This window comes from Pteropus alecto, unplaced genomic scaffold, assembly GCF_000325575.1.
Source record: "Pteropus alecto unplaced genomic scaffold, ASM32557v1 scaffold177, whole genome shotgun sequence".
In the NCBI taxonomy this organism is placed as follows: Eukaryota; Metazoa; Chordata; class Mammalia; order Chiroptera; family Pteropodidae; genus Pteropus; species Pteropus alecto.
Genome location: NW_006442207.1, coordinates 5041946 through 5057275, shown reverse-complemented (window position 1 = coordinate 5057275; position 15330 = coordinate 5041946). Strand labels below are relative to the sequence as shown.

Genomic DNA, 15330 nt, shown 5'->3' with positions numbered 1-15330 from the left:
GGTTTTAGTCCACCTGGACAGATCTCCCATGGGAGGACCAGGAAATAGGACAACCATGTAAATTTTTCTAGAAATGTGGCTACTGTTTTATAGATTTGTCTGTTCTCTCCAATGATTTTCTGTCTCCCAGTCTTCAGTACCTACTATGCTCATCCTGCTATTTAGTGAATATCAGAACGTAAGATATTGGTTCTTGTGCTCAGTCTCACTTTCTTCATCCTGAATTCTGTTATTCAGGATTAAGAAGGGTGAGAAATTTGTTCAGGGGATTTTCCTTCATACGAAACTATTATAAACTAGAGCAGAGAAGGTATGCATTCTTTACCATGGACGCAGATATTTTTCTTCTTTACAGACAATTAGAATGGTATTTCTTTGTTGTGAACTTGCTCTTCTCAGACCCCAGGTCACCCTTTACATCCCTACATTTTCTCCCCCATTTATAAAGCAGTAGCCAACATCTGGACAGGCAAATGAGTCTACACAGCAGCATCGTGAGTTGACTGAGACCTGGTCCCTATCCCCCCTCTGCCAATCCCTAGCTGTGTGACCTTGGGCATGCCCCTTAACGTCTCTGAGGCAGTTTCCTCCTCTGTGACATGAGCATGGCAGTACCTACCTCACAGGGTGGTTGTGAGGAGGAGCGGAAGAACACGCATATCCATCCCTATCTATAGCCGCACACGGAGCGGGCAGTCGGTACACGGAGGCAGCTCTCACGACGGGCTCCAGCTGAGTGGGAGTTCAGTGCCGCACATACTTGCCGAGCGCTCAAGGTGTGTGCGGCCAGATCTTTCAAGAGGTCTGCAGGGTCAGTGTAGTTGCTTCTCTCAGAAAAGTTTGCAGTCTGGCAGAGGGAAAAGTGTCAAGACAGATCCCTAAACAGCTGTATGGGTGGGAAAATGTAGGGTAGAAACACCAGTACCACGTGGTTTAAACTAATGGAGGATTCAGTAAGGTAAGTTGAAAGTAAGGGAAATGAGGAGAGAGAGAGAGAGAGAGAGAGAGAGAGAGAGAGAGAGAGAGAGAGAGAGAGAGGATGAATGAATGAATGAATAAAAATGCTAGCTAGCTGTCTTACAGGGGGCCCAGAGGCAGGAATGGCTGTGTCCATCCAGAAGATGATGGGCAGAAGTGGGAATAGTGGGAATGGATATAACAGAAAGGCTGCATGGAAGAGTTCGTGTTTAAGATGTCGCTAGAGGGGACCCCAGCTGGATGGCAGGGAGGTGGAAGAGTTCTGGGTTCCTGTGGGGAACATCGTAATCCTCGCTCGGAGTTTGCGGAAACGTGTGGGTTAGGGCAGAGAGTCAGGCTGGGGCCGCGAATGCCTTGGTGACTGCGCCCCGCTCCCTCCAGAGCCTTACTCTGTTCCCCTTTCTTCCTGGCAGCAATGCCCCCTCCCTTGCTGCACTCAGGGACATGACTGTCAGCACCTCTACCCCCCCTCAGACTTCACTGTCAGCACTCAAGTCTTCAGGGACATGCAAAGGAGCCACTCCTTACAAAAGGTTGGGGAGCCCTGGTGTTTGGAGGTAGGTCTCGCAGCAAAATGACGGTATGAGATGAGCCAGCTCTGAAATGAAACCACCCGTCCAAAGTTTACCTCCAGCTAGGGCAGGGCCCATCTGCCATGGTCCCTGAGTTCCCGCCGGGTCCCGTCATATTGGGTGCCATGATGTCTGGGTGAACTGACCACTGATAGGTTTATCATAGCCATAAAAATGCCAGTTTACAGGAAAGGGTGGAGGGTGGTGCTCCCGTGAACTCAAGGTGCCTGACTCCCTGTAAAGGCCAACAGTGCAGTGTTACGTGGCGCTTCCATGAGAATGACGAACAACATGTTATCCCATTAAACTTGACCCCTAGGAAATAATTTTCTGGGAGTCTTTGTAGCTCCTAGTGGAGGAGAAGTTATCACCTCAACTTCGCCTTTGTTACTAGTTGTTTAGAACTTATAATTTTCCTTTAGAATTCGGGGTGCTGAGAAATGCTCGCTCCTCTGCAGTGACAGCTTCCTAAGGCCGCCGTGAAAGGCGTTTCTCACAGATGTTGCTCTCCAAGGACAGGAAGCATTGTTAATTTCCTTTAAATAATTCAATACGTTGTCAATACCCCGGACTGCTCCATGCTCGGGAGTGACAGTTCTCTTCAAATTAGTCGTCCCAAAGGATAAAGGACATCTAGAACATGCTTTCATCTTCAGAAAAGTAAAAGTCAATGCAGATAAAAATTTTAAAGTAACTCTTTAGATTTAAACAGCAAATGATTTAGTACTGATGCTAGTTTTTTTAAAAAAGAAACGTGAATATTTAAGAGCCAATTAGTAAAGTCCTCTGTCTTTTAAAAACATTTATTGTATACCTGTGCTATGTGTTAGAGTTACAAGGACAAAAGACAGGCCTAGAGTATAGTGTACATGTGTCTTGCCTTGGGAAGGAGAGGTGGACTAAATCATCTTTAAAAGCTTGCTCTAATTTAAGAAGTCATACATACTCCTTTAAGAGAACTGGACACAGAAACATACAGAAGAAAATGCGAACACCCACGATCTTTTTTCCTCGTTTATAATCTCTGAATATTTAGGTACATTTCTTTCTCCCCATTCATGTATCTAAACTTTCAAAGAGCTTCACAAAATTAGAATTGTACACATTTTGTGTTTTCTTTTCACTTGACGTAACACCAAGACTGCTTTTGTACACTATAATGTGTCTTAGTTCTGGGTAGTAACTTACTGGATTGCTGTCTTGTGGGAATCTTCCTATCTAACCATCACCCTTTGGCCAGATGTGAATAAAACCGAGGATGTCTCCGGGGTTTTTGGACTGCCCGCTCCTCTGATGAATCCTGTGTCCAGATTACCTTAGATCCCTGTGTAATGTGTAAAGCCTGTGTCCTTTAACAGCTCAGGGTCTGACAGATCCGGGGTCCCCACTTCATTGCAGCAGCCAGGGCCCGATGGAAGCCTTTTCTCAGCAGCTCCTCCCTGGTCTGGCTTTTAATAAGTGTGGTGGTTCATTCTGACCATGGATGAGAAGGCCATAGTGAACATAGCTGTTCCTGCACCAGGGCCTGGCAGATGGTAACTCACTGATCTTCGTTCGGAGTTATGGAGCAGATAAAGGAGAACCAGCACCCGTTTTGAGTATGAGGAGAAATGAAACAGAAAGACTGGATTTTTGCCTTATTCCTTAAGATCCACAAGCACAGATTAGACCCCCGGCCTGGTTTCCTAGCTTTGCCCTCGAGACACGGAAACGTCTGGAAAGTGCCAGCATGCCCCACTTCCAGGACTGAGTCTACATCCCCGAACTGTGACTAGGCCAGACACAGAGACACCACTCGGGCTTTGCGAACTTGGGCAAGTTACCTAGCTGCTCTGTGCCTCAGTTTTCCCATCAGCAAACGGGGCTCCCGCACGGGCTGTTCTGAGCATCAAGCGAGGAAGCCTGTGAAGCGGGGCTTGGCCGGAGTTGCTGGTGTGCTTGGTCTGTCACAAGCACCCAGCAGGATTCTTAAGGAGTTGTGCACAGGTAATGTGTGCTTGTGATGGGCCAGCCACCGCTGGGCTAGCTCAGTTGTGTAGCAGGCTTTCCATACAGGCTTTGACAGAAATTAGCTGTGTATTATTGATAGTCTGCAGGAACTGGGGTGGCGTGTGAAATCCCCATCCGTGTATGGATGTGCTACGGACGGCTCTGAGTCGTGCGGTGGAAACTGCATGCGATTGGAGTCAGAGCTGGGTTCGAGTCTAGTGTTTCCTGACTCTGTCGGCAAGGTGCTTCACCCCTCTGGGACGCAGTCCTTGAGTGAAAAGAGGATGGCGGTGGAATACCTGCCCAGCCTGCTTCACTGGGCACCTCTGAGGATCCCTTGAAATCCTGATCAAAGAGTGATTTCCTATGGTCCAGGCACTTCTGTAAGTGATTTGCCTATATAACCCTTCACACCCTGAAAACCCTAAGAGGGAGGTGTGGTGATTATTCTCATTTTGCAAAAGATTGCAGAGAGAAGGGGCGGAGCTGCACAGCCGCTGTTACTGAGACTCTGGCAACAGCCCCCGGGTCGCAGCCTTGCACACCGACCACATTTCACTTGCTACGGGGCAGCCGTGTCGGGTTCTGTTCCACACCCAGCCTCCTTGGGAGCCGGAAGGAATCTTCTGATTCGGGACATCCAAAGTCCCGTTTTTTGCTTTACGAGTTATCACATTCTGGATTCGCTCCTACCCCATCCATATTTAGCCTTCTCTCTCTTTCCTTGCAGTTTGACTTGATTCTAAACCTTTAGTTCTCTCCTCGAGGGAATTAGGTTTGTCTACCAGTTGAGTAAATATGAATAAGAAAGTCAATACCCACCTGGGCAGGCATGACTCACTTCTTTCTAGTTAGCTATTCCCGTACATTTTAAAGCTAGCCATACAGAGTCATTACATTGGGGCTATTAACTTGTTTAATAGTGACAATAATAGGGTGTGACCCATGGCATAAATGCGTTCAGATAAGAAAGAAAGTGTTTTTTTTCCTGTAAGTGCTTAGTCAATACCGTTTTCATGGAAATGCTGGCAAACAGTCTTGTAGAAAGCTCTTTGTCCCAGTCCTGCCCGCCTTCCTTCCTCTTCCGAGCTTCTACAGACTCTTTCTGATCAGTGGGGATTAGCAAGATGGCGCACGGTGTCCCTTCCGATGTTTCGATTGACCTGCCTTTTTGCCACTGTTGAGCCTCTTTTTATTTCGTTTTCAGGGTGTGTGTGTAGGCGCATTATTGTTGATATTTGCTTATTAACCTCTCAACTCGAAAAGAAGACTTCTGCTAACTTGGCATAGCTGGTCCCATAGACAGGGAGTTAACCATTTTGGTGAGAGGAAACGAAACTTTTCTTAGGTTTATTAGACCACATCCTATAAATCTGTGGCTTATTCTATGTCTGATTTCTAAAAAAGCATGGCATCACGGCCGAAGTTTTATTTTTGCTCATTACTCATTGAAACAAATATAGATATTGCTTCATTTCCTTGGTACTTTACTTTTCAATACATGTTATGTGTGGAAAATCTGGATTTACACAACAAAGTGCATTAGAAGGGAAGTATTTGCTTTATAAATCCGCATTATAACTGTGGATTAGCAAGCTTTCTGTTAAGCCGAAATGTTTAATTTGTCCTGTCTCCCCGGTGGGGAGCACTGCACAAGTTGCGTCAAGCTGTGTCCGTCGTGCAGGGGACTCTGACATGATGGAGGCCCACATCATGGTCACCAAGCACTGGGGATGTAACTTCACTGAGGTGTTCCTGATTACAGAGAGAAGCAGGATGAGAAAACAGTGAGAACACTCCTGAAGGCAGAGTTCTTATTTTGACATTTTTCCTTCCAGTGTTTTAAAAGATGTTTTAAAAATCATAGGTGGGCTCATAGCACGTATGCATCGTTTCCTGTTTAGATTACATCTCTTGTCATAGAAACACTTTCCTATGTCTGCCACTCTAAAGACTCTTCGTAAAACTTCACCAGTGGTTGTGCGTTCTAGGAGTGGGTTCCCCTCTATGTGCTTAGTCATTGCCCCAGTGCAAACAGACTTGTTTCCAAAGTTTCACTGTGACAGTGCATCGCATCTCATGTGGGACAGGGTGTGAGTTGAAAACAACGAAGACAAAACAGCTCCGGACATTCCAGAATGTCCTCATGGTAGATGTAACCCATGGCTTAGCACATAAGCGTATACAACCCCAGATCATTCTGTGCATGTAGACCAGCAGATTCACCCCCCTCCTCAAATTGATTCTCAGGGCGGGATGTCTGGTGAGACCACCCCTATTATTTTGTTATTTCTCCTTTCTCTCATTCCCTCTTTGCAAAGCTTCTTTGTTGAATTCTTCTGGTTTAAATCAGCCCAGTTTCATTCTATGCCTTTTAACCGCTCCAGCACTATAAATGGACACCTCACTGACCAGCTTCGAATTTCTGACACCTCAGTGAAGTCACATTCCCAGTGCATCGTGAACATGATGTAGTCACCCCCAACTTTATCAGGGTCCCCTGATACATGGCTGACACAGATTGGACATAATTTGCACAGCACTCCCCACTGGGCATGCAGGCCCGGAGGGAGAGGGTCATTCCAAGCCCTGTTTCCCGTGGCGTTTGCCGTTCCTGGGACTGAACGCCGTCCACGCTGTTCTTTTCGCTTCGTACGCTCCCCTCCCAGCCTGCGAAGCTGGTGTAGGAAGGAGGAAACCTCGGTGGCCCGCGTGGAGGTCTGTCCTCCCGGATGAAGGTGGATGTGGTTTCTCCGTGACACCAGGCCTCGTGGGCACCTGACACCCCCTGGGACACCACAGGCTGTGTCAGGGCTCTTATCTCTGTGACCACCTCCCTTTTCCCCATTCTGTGTGAGTCACTTGTTTTCTTTGCATCTCTGTGACAAAGGTTATTAATAGAGAAGACTTGGGCCTTTGATGAGTGACTTGTCATCTGCACAGTTTATTGTTTTGGGTCCTCCCCTTTTGTAATTCTCTGAGGTGACACATTCGTTTGTAATGGGCTAAACCGTGTCAAGGGTGAGTTTAAATTAGCCTTAAGACTTTTTATTTCTTACTAGCCCCCAAATCACAATACTTCCTGAGTACCTGAAGAGAGGGAGTGGGTGCTTTTCACGGTTGGTTTTGACACTGTCCGTCTTTCTTTGTTGCGATATCTTTGTTTCTCAGAGTACGTTCTATCATCAGTGTCTTCAGTGTCAGTGAGGTCGATGTCTGGGATTTGGGAACAGAGGAACCATATTTCAACCCTGACTCCAGAACTGAATTTACCTATTTTTATTAGGGGCACTTGTTGTCAGTTAAGCGAAGTGGAAGACCTTAATTTTAATTCTTCCTGGTCAGGCCAGTCCTGCGCATCTTATTCAAAAAATATGTACTCGCCAGCTTCTGCCATCGTAGCAAGAGATGGCACCAGGAGCGACACCGTCTGTCTCCTTTACTCCATACCGTGCCAGTGCTTTCTCCATCTTATCTCTGCAAGTCCATTTCACACCTGTTTGTATTAAAAAAATGCAGCAGTAAAGAAAAATTTTGTTTGGTTTGGGGAGCAGGGCGGTAGAAGTGGCCTGTCGTTCCTGGTGAGGCCAGGTTCAAGTTTTGGTCCACTTTCCAAGGGCCATCCTCACCCAGTCGGTGGCTGGCCTCCTCTACTTGAGCCGAAAGTGAGGAAGGAGGTGGCCTTTGTGCAGCCTCGGAGTTTTTCAGTCTTCGTTACAAACCTCGTGGGACACGTCCCATGTACACATGGACGTCTCTGGGGCCATGCCACCCGAGGCGTGCCCACAGGCAGCTCGGCCACCAAAGCAGTACAGGAGAGAAACATTTTTTTCCTCTGGGAAAGTCGAAATGAGAGAGACCTGTTCTCAGAGTGAAAATGTCTGTTTTGGAAAAGTTAGTTCCTTCTGACAAGGAAGGGTGGGGACAAGGAAGGAACTAAAGACACCAGAGAAAGAAGAAGTTAGAATGGAGGGTGGTGGGAAGGAATTGGGGTGACCGGAGGACACACAGCTGCCCCATTTGGTTCATTTCCCTACCTCCCTGGTCACTTGGTCTGCCAGGCCTCGCCCGGCGGTGCCCCCCGGTGCCCCCTGTGCCCTGGCGGTGGCCTCTTGCTGCTTAGGAAAACAGAGCTGGCAGGAGATGGTGTTGGAGTGAATATGAGCCAGTCGGGGTTGGGGGGATCATAGAAGCTCTCAATCACTACGCGCTCAGCCTGGCTTCTGCCTGCTGGGTTTCGGGCAGGCCTGGTGGCTCGCCAGGGGCCAGTGTGACTGGGGAGAGGCCCACTCTTCCTGAGAATGAGAAGCCCCTCCACCAGAGAGAACAAGAATGAGCAGCCAACAATCCGGAAGGAGATCCAGTTTGTTGGTTGTTCACAGCTCTGTCTCTTGCACAAGTTTTTTTCCTCTTGCCACTTTTACAAGAACACGTGAAAAGGATGGGTGGAGGCGAGAGGGAGGAGAAGGTGGCTTATGGTGTCTTTTACTGATTTCAGAAATGCACGCAGTTCCTGCAGGGGGAGGCATTGGTGTGCCCCCTCCTCTGTATCTGGTCCGGATGGCGGATGTGGAGGTGGGTTCTCAGCTCTCACGTTTGCTCCTAAAGAAAATGGGATACTTGCTTCTCCTCGGCCCTGTTCTGCCTGGGACAGCAAAATGTACTCAAATCAGGTTCTGGCAGGGTCGGGCGAGGGGATGGTTGGCTTTCCTCACTGCAGTCTTGCTTGGTTGGATCACCTGCAACTGTCTTTTTCGGATTTATACTTACTACATACATTTCTGTGTATTTTTTGGTTTGGATTTTTTTGTTTGGTCTGAGAACCAGATTTCTTTTGGGATGTGGGATTTAAAAAAAATTATATTTTAAAGTATGTCATACAGAAGAATTGACTTTTTTGGTCTATAGTTTTATTAATTTTAACATAAATTCATATTCCACTGTTACTATAACCATACAGAACATCTCCATTACCTTATACACACCCTCACACTATCCCTTAGTTATGGGACAGGTGGATTTCATTGTTATCATTTCTACTCTTTGTAAAGTAGCATTGACTTGATTCATCTCTTTCATCCAGAGGCTCTTTGTCCACACCTTCCTCAGTGAAAGAGATGTAACCATAGTGCTTTGGTGTCATCAGCTTGTTACTTGTTGAGAAATCTTGGTCGGGTGTTCTATATTTTGCACTGGCTGTTCTTGCTTACACACCCAGAATGCTTTGCGCCATTTTCTCGATTTAGGAGAATTCAAGCTAATTCTGACCATGGCCAAAGAAAAATATTATTGCAAAGGAACTATGTTATTGCTAACCATATAGGCCTCAGAGTGAAACAAAACGACTTCTGGAATATTCTGCTTTGAATGATGTATATTATTCTTTCCCAGATGTCAGGGTAGATTGTCAAGGTTTAGGCGTAATGCGTAAAATGAAGATGGTGCATTATCTGTATATTTTGTTGACCTAACGTGGTTCTCCCAGACTGTTCTCACTTGTCCCATTACTTAGGTGAAAACCAGGAATTGAGAGCTTCGAGGCGCTTCTAGTTCGCGAGTGCATCCCTACCCAGCCTTTGGAACACGCTGCTGCGTGCCTGGGAAGGCCAGAGCTGCCAGCTCACCTGCTCTGGCTCAGAGCTTGTGCTTTTTTAGAGAAAATGAAATGCAGGGAAATCGTGTGGTGAAGATCTTGTGTGTGTGTGTGCTTGTCCTACTCTTGGAAAACGAGGAGTGGTGACCTTAAAGGTCCCCCAGCTCAGAGTGTCACACTTGACTGAACTGTAGACGATGCCTCTGCGGTGGATTTTGCCGGAGAAGGTAACGGGAGTCGCGCACATGTAAATTCCTGTGTAATCTAACTCCCGTCTTTGTAATTACTTGGAGACATGCCATTTGAGCCGGTGAGAAGCGGGAACAGTGACCCAGTACAGAAAGCAGAAACCGTAGGGGAGAAAAGGGGAGGAAACTCACACCCAGAAACATCGTTGTGGCTCTCCTGGCTTGCTGACATCTAAAATCGCTTCAGAATCAGGACAAAGAATTATAACTGCCTTCTACAAAAGCAACCCAGCTTTTTCATCTGTACCCCCTCTCCTCGCCTCTGTCTTGCCAGGCTGAAGGAATCTCTGAGTGTGGCATTGGTCAGGGCATCTAAGATAGAGCTGAGAAGAGTGAGTTTTGCTGATAAAGAAACTGCCATTGTCTGGCAACAGGTTTTTGTAGCAGAATGTCCTCCAGGTGGAAGCAGAATGGTTTTCATTGAAAAAAAAAAAATTATGTCCTAAACAAAGCAAAGCAAGCACAGGTACCTGTGCAAAACAATAGGAACAAAACAGCTTAGAAACAAGTTGCTTTTCTGCATCCTGACTAAATTAATAGGGACACTTTAGAAAGCCAGGGCTGGCACTATATTCGCAAGTGGAACGAGTGCAATGATGAGGCCTGGACACCTGAACTCTCAGCTATGCCTCTGTAAGAGTATGCAAAACAGTCAGCCCCCCTCCGAAAAGAAAGTGTCTGCCATTTGTCTTATAGACTTGGAAACATGATAACATTCTACAAATATCCACACAAGAAGTTGTTTTTTTTTTTTTTTTTCCTTTTCTTACTTGGGTGACAGATTGCACGTGAGGGCACTAAAAGATGAAAGCACTAAATATTTGCTTTAGAAAAACAGCGAAAGATTCTCTCATCCTCCCAGCTGAAAACTGATGGGCTTAGAAGTCCATTAACAAAAATGACTGTCTGCCATTTAACTTACCGCCACCCTCTGGGCGTGATTAACAACTGGGGTAGAAAGTGGAGGTTGGACAGGGGAGGATTGTACTGGATTGTTTCAGTGTTGATCTCCTCCTGGGTCGTTAGTAGGAAGGCCTTCTCAATGGGTTTCCTATTGATAAAAAGATGTATTTGTTATTCCCTCTTTCAGATTGAATGATTAAGTCAAAATTCTTGCAAGCCTCTTTGGCATGAGATAGATAACTTGCCTCAAGAGAAGAGATGTGTTTTTGGCACTCGGTTATGGTTATTGCATGTGGCCAAGATTCTGTGAATTCAAACCCTGACTTTGTTACTGGCTTGTTGAGGCGCATGTCACTGAAACCTGTTGAAGCTTAAGTTTTTCTGTCTACAAACAGGTACACTTTCGTACCTATCTTCCTTCATTTATTGGGTGATTTCAGTGATTTAATGTCTATAAGGCAGATGGTGTACATGGAACCTGGTGAACATCTGTCAACATTAGCTTTTATTTATTAATTCTTAGTATTTTTAAATTCATCTCTTTGGTGTGGGAGGAAGGAAACGTGAACTCTGCCCATGGAAGGGGTGTGGTTTCATATTAATACCACCCACCATTTATTAAAAATCTATCCTTCGGACATTGGGTTCAGTTTTTCATAAATATTCTTGTTTCACCCTTATAACTACTCCATGAGAAAAAAACTAATATTTTTCTAATTTTATATATAAATAAGCTAGTAGTCACGTTTATTGAGTGGTTTCTATGGTTTAGTGGTTTTCATATATTAACTTATTTAATCCTCCCTACAGGTAGGAACTGTTTTCCCCATTTTTAAAGAGAAGAAAAATGTGGCACATATTTAAAAAAAAAATTTTTTTTTTTTTTGGTGCTTTGTTCCACTGAGAGTAATTGGTTAGGGCTGGGATTTGAAGCGTGGGTCTTTATATGTTTGCAAGGCCGGGGTGCGCACTGCCACACTCTGTTCTTTAGCATGTAGGATGATCCCAGCTCGCTATGACCACGTATGAGAAGCACTGAGCAGACACACAGATGCTCTCCAGATATGCTGGTTCATGATAGTTGGGAAGAAAAATCTTTATTGCCGGAAGTTGTGGCTTCTGAGTTTCTCAGCAATTGGCAGCATAGATTTTTGTTTTGTTTTGTTTTGTGTGTGTGGTTTTGTTTTTTAAATAATTAGAAACAGTTAGGCTCTTGTTACCACCCACAGTAAAAATTGTTTGGATCCCGCAAATTAAGGGGGAAAAAATATGGCCGTTTGGTAGAATGATGAAAATAGGGCTTTAAAGAGGAAAGTTTCATTTTGGAGGGTGAGCTTTAGATGTGCACATGCTAGGGAGCCCTGGGTCCCCCCTCCATCCGTGTCTGAATTCAGAATCAAATAATGTTAACAGTGGTTGCCAGTAATGAGAGGGATTATGCACAAGATGGCTCTGGGAGGAAACCCACATTTTTTTGTACTTATTAATGGTATGTCTTTTGTGTGAGTGGGTGTGAGGACTGAGAGCGTAAAGCATATACTTGCACGGTGTGTGGTCCCTTCTGCTGCATTCCACTACCCAAGTGCTGGGCTAAGTGAGGAGGAGGAGGAGAAAGCCTTCGTACAGCTTCAGAAGTTTCCATTATATGGACCACATCACTGAGGCAGGAGCAGGCCAGTCTTCTTCCCAGGTCAAGAGGGTTGAGTGTAGCTCAGACTCTTGGTTTCTTAGGACTGCGTCATAATTTTAATGCCCCCACTTTAGTGCAAATAAAATTGGTGTCTTTGCATATATGCCGTTCCCCTCACCCCCACCCTTGATGCCTTTGGTCAAGTCAGACATTTAATCCATTGGAGATCTTTTGCTCCCTCCTGTCCTCACCAAAACCTTCCTTGTAGTTCCAAGGCTGTTAGTGGTCACATGGGTAGAGATGATTTCCTAATCCTCGTGGGAGCTCGAAGGATTTGCCTTTGTGAAAGAAGGCACAGCCCACTGGAGGGGTGTCTGTCTGTGTGTCCCATCTTAAACCACATTGCTTTTGACTTCTGTGATGATTCCCAGGCAGCGTCCTCTTGCCATCCTGACTTGTTTAGATTTATGGGTTGTTGGCAAGCAGCTTTTTGATGCTATTGTTCTCGTAGCCAGAGGCCAAGATCCCTTGTGGAGCTGTGCCTGAATTTAATAGATGTCATCTGGACACCAGGGAGGGCGCAGAGAAGCACTGGGGGGAATGACTTGGAAGTAAGTTTCTACCTCTAACGCTGCAGTCTCCCAGCCTCTTCTTTGTCCCTTTCGGGGTAGTGCATTCAGAGTAATTATTTTGGTGGTACCACAGTGTTGGTGTACCACACCCTACAATTTTAGGACAAAGCGTGCAGTGTCCTAATGGACTTGTGGAGGACCTAAAAGTACATGGGAAGCTGCCCGTTCAACTTGGTCTTGAATGTCTCAGCATTGTTGAGCTCTACCCTGGTTGTTTACCATTCCTAAAGATCTGTCTATTTCTTTTGTCCTTCTAGGAGTGCGTATTCTATTCTTCTGGCTGTCTGGGGGCCTGGTTCCCAGGCCAGGTTCTCAGGAAGACAAAACACTGTCATTTTAGTAGCTTTACAGATGGAGGAGTAAGGAAGACTAGAAGTTTACGGAGCTAAGCAGGGAAGCAAACTGAATCTGTCAGACATCACACTTATGACTGGTAGCTGTCAGCTTGACTTTGTGGGACCGGCATCTTCCTTTACTGCTTCTGGACACAAACCATAAAAATACCTACAGAATTGGTCTTGTTAACTCCAAAGGTGACATGGTAGGGACAGTGCTTGGGACATCTGGAGTCCATTTAGCACAATGCTATTGGGCACTGCTGGGCCAGGCGCTGGTCTCCTGTGAGATGGATTGAGTCCTTCTCTTCAAGGAGTGTACCCTCTAGCTGAAAGTAATGACTTGATTCCCAGGGAAATTCTGTCTCCTTCTGGTTTTCTACAGAGTCCCAGTTCACTCTTGCCTGTTCCTTTCTGAGTCAAGAAGTCGCCTCCCGAGCTCCTGGAGACCTCAGACCTCCCTCGGTGGTTGTGTCCTTCCTGGTGTGAGCGGTTTTGGTAGTGAGGCCGCCAGGGAAAGCTGTGTTAGGGTGTTTTGTGGGCAAGTCCACCTTTGAAGTTTGGGGTGTTACCAGAGCTGTGGTTCCCACCACAGCCTAGGTGCTGCCAGACCCATTCCTCTGCTTCTTCACTCTCCCCTTTTGCCCGATAACCGGGATCTTTTGGGTCCCATTCTCCCTCCCCTCTCTTCTCCTCCACTGGACCCATCCAGTGGGATTTCTCACCTTATTTCTGTTCTTGCTTGTTTGTCATCAAGTGTTTACTCTGCCTTTCTTCCAGTCGCAAAGATCTAAGACACATCCCCTCCAGGCTCCAGGCAGATCCGAGTCTCTGAGCATTCCAGCTTCTCACAGTTTAGAAGGAGGGGAAGGCAAAGTCATTTTAAAGCACCGTAGCTGGAGCTATTTAGAATAGGACAAACAACCCTCAGGGCTCCAGTAATTAATGTTCTTAACTAGAACCCCAATTTATTAAGAAGAGTTTGTGGTCACCAGTATTTAAAAAAGAAGTTATCTGGGGAGATTGACTGGGTGTAGAAAAGCACAGGGCGGGGGGGTGGGGTGGGGAGGGGGACGTCTTGGAAGTGAATTTCTACCCTTGACTGGGTAAGGAGATAGTAATAAATTGAATGTTACCTAACAGACACTAGACTCTTGGTAAGGTAATTGTGCAAATGGACCAGAACTTCTGGTGCAAGACAAGTAAAATAACTCAGGTCAGAGAAATGGTCCTGGGTGACCTAAAAGTATTGTTACACAGACAATTAATTCCTTGAGCAACTAACCCCAACCAGAATCTTAGAATTGTGAGAGCTGACTGATGACCCAGACTTAACTATCTCATCACATTCTCCCTGTAAAGCTGGGGAGACTGAGGCCCAGAGAGGGAGTGACCACTGGAATGTCATGTGCTTGTATAGCTGGATAGCAGTAGAATCAAGACTAGTATCCAGACCTTGGCTTTTCTGTATTCTGCCACCTCTGATTCAAGGCAGAGTTTGATTTTGTGAACCATTTACGTTAAGTGCCATTAATTTCAAACTCTCTGGATTAGTGTGAGAAGTTCAGTGTGTTCAATATGAATTCACTTCTTTTCCACTTGAGAAATCCTGATTTTCTGGGGTGGCCTGGGTGTTGTCCTGGCAATGGGGAGGCTCGTGGTGGTGATGAGGATGGATTAATTAATAACGATCATCCGCTGAAGTTTAGAAAGAGGTGAGCTGGAGTTCAGACATCAAGAGTATTGGGAACGAACGTGCTTTAGCAATGCATAGAAAATCAGATTTTGCCGTCCACACATGTGGTTTGAAAGAGGGAGGAACAACTAGTCTTCGGCAGGGAATTTTGTCCTCTTACCCAACCCACCACCTTCTTTCTGGGCTTTTGTTAAAAACTCAAGCTTTACAAATGTGTGAAAATGATCCTTGAGAAACAAGTTTGACACCAATACTGTGTGATAAAACTCAGAAGGTATCTAGGTTAGGTTCATCAGCACTTGAACTCAGAGTAACCCTGACTGAGTTGATCACAATTGGAATGGATTCAAGAGTTCACTAGAGACTTTAACATTTTTGCTAAGAGCTCTGTTCTGCCCCTTGCACTCCTGTGTCGCGTAACTGGGAAACAAGCTGGTGTCCTGGGTTGAGTTCGGCAAGTGTGTTTTGACTTGCAGCCCATGATGGGAGTGAAGCTCTCATTATGTAATGTTAAACTGGGCCCGGAATGTCAGCTGGGCTAGACCTGCCAAAGCTTGAAGAGTTGGTTGGGAATGGGCTATGTTTAGCATGACTAATCCAAGTTGGCTGGGTAAAGGAGTGGGTGGATGTCTCGGGAGGAAAGCATGACTTGTGCTATTTCGAATCTTAGCACTTTGTGTAAACTATGCAGCAACCCCCCCAAACCACCCCCCCCCCCCCAACACAACACATACCATTTACACACATCTACAAC

At 45.9% G+C, this 15330-nt stretch overlaps 1 protein-coding gene across 2 annotated transcripts in view; it reads left to right on the top strand.

Annotated features, from left to right (window-relative positions):
- Nucleotides 1-15330, top strand: part of TCF7L2 (transcription factor 7 like 2) — a 176983-nt gene that overhangs the window by 103662 nt on the left and 57991 nt on the right. For both annotated transcript variants that reach the window (XM_015596389.2, XM_025039195.1), the window contains exon 3: nucleotides 1392-1535. In XM_015596389.2, the coding sequence (XP_015451875.1) occupies nucleotides 1392-1535 (144 nt within the window). The remainder of the gene's footprint in view (nucleotides 1-1391; nucleotides 1536-15330) is intronic.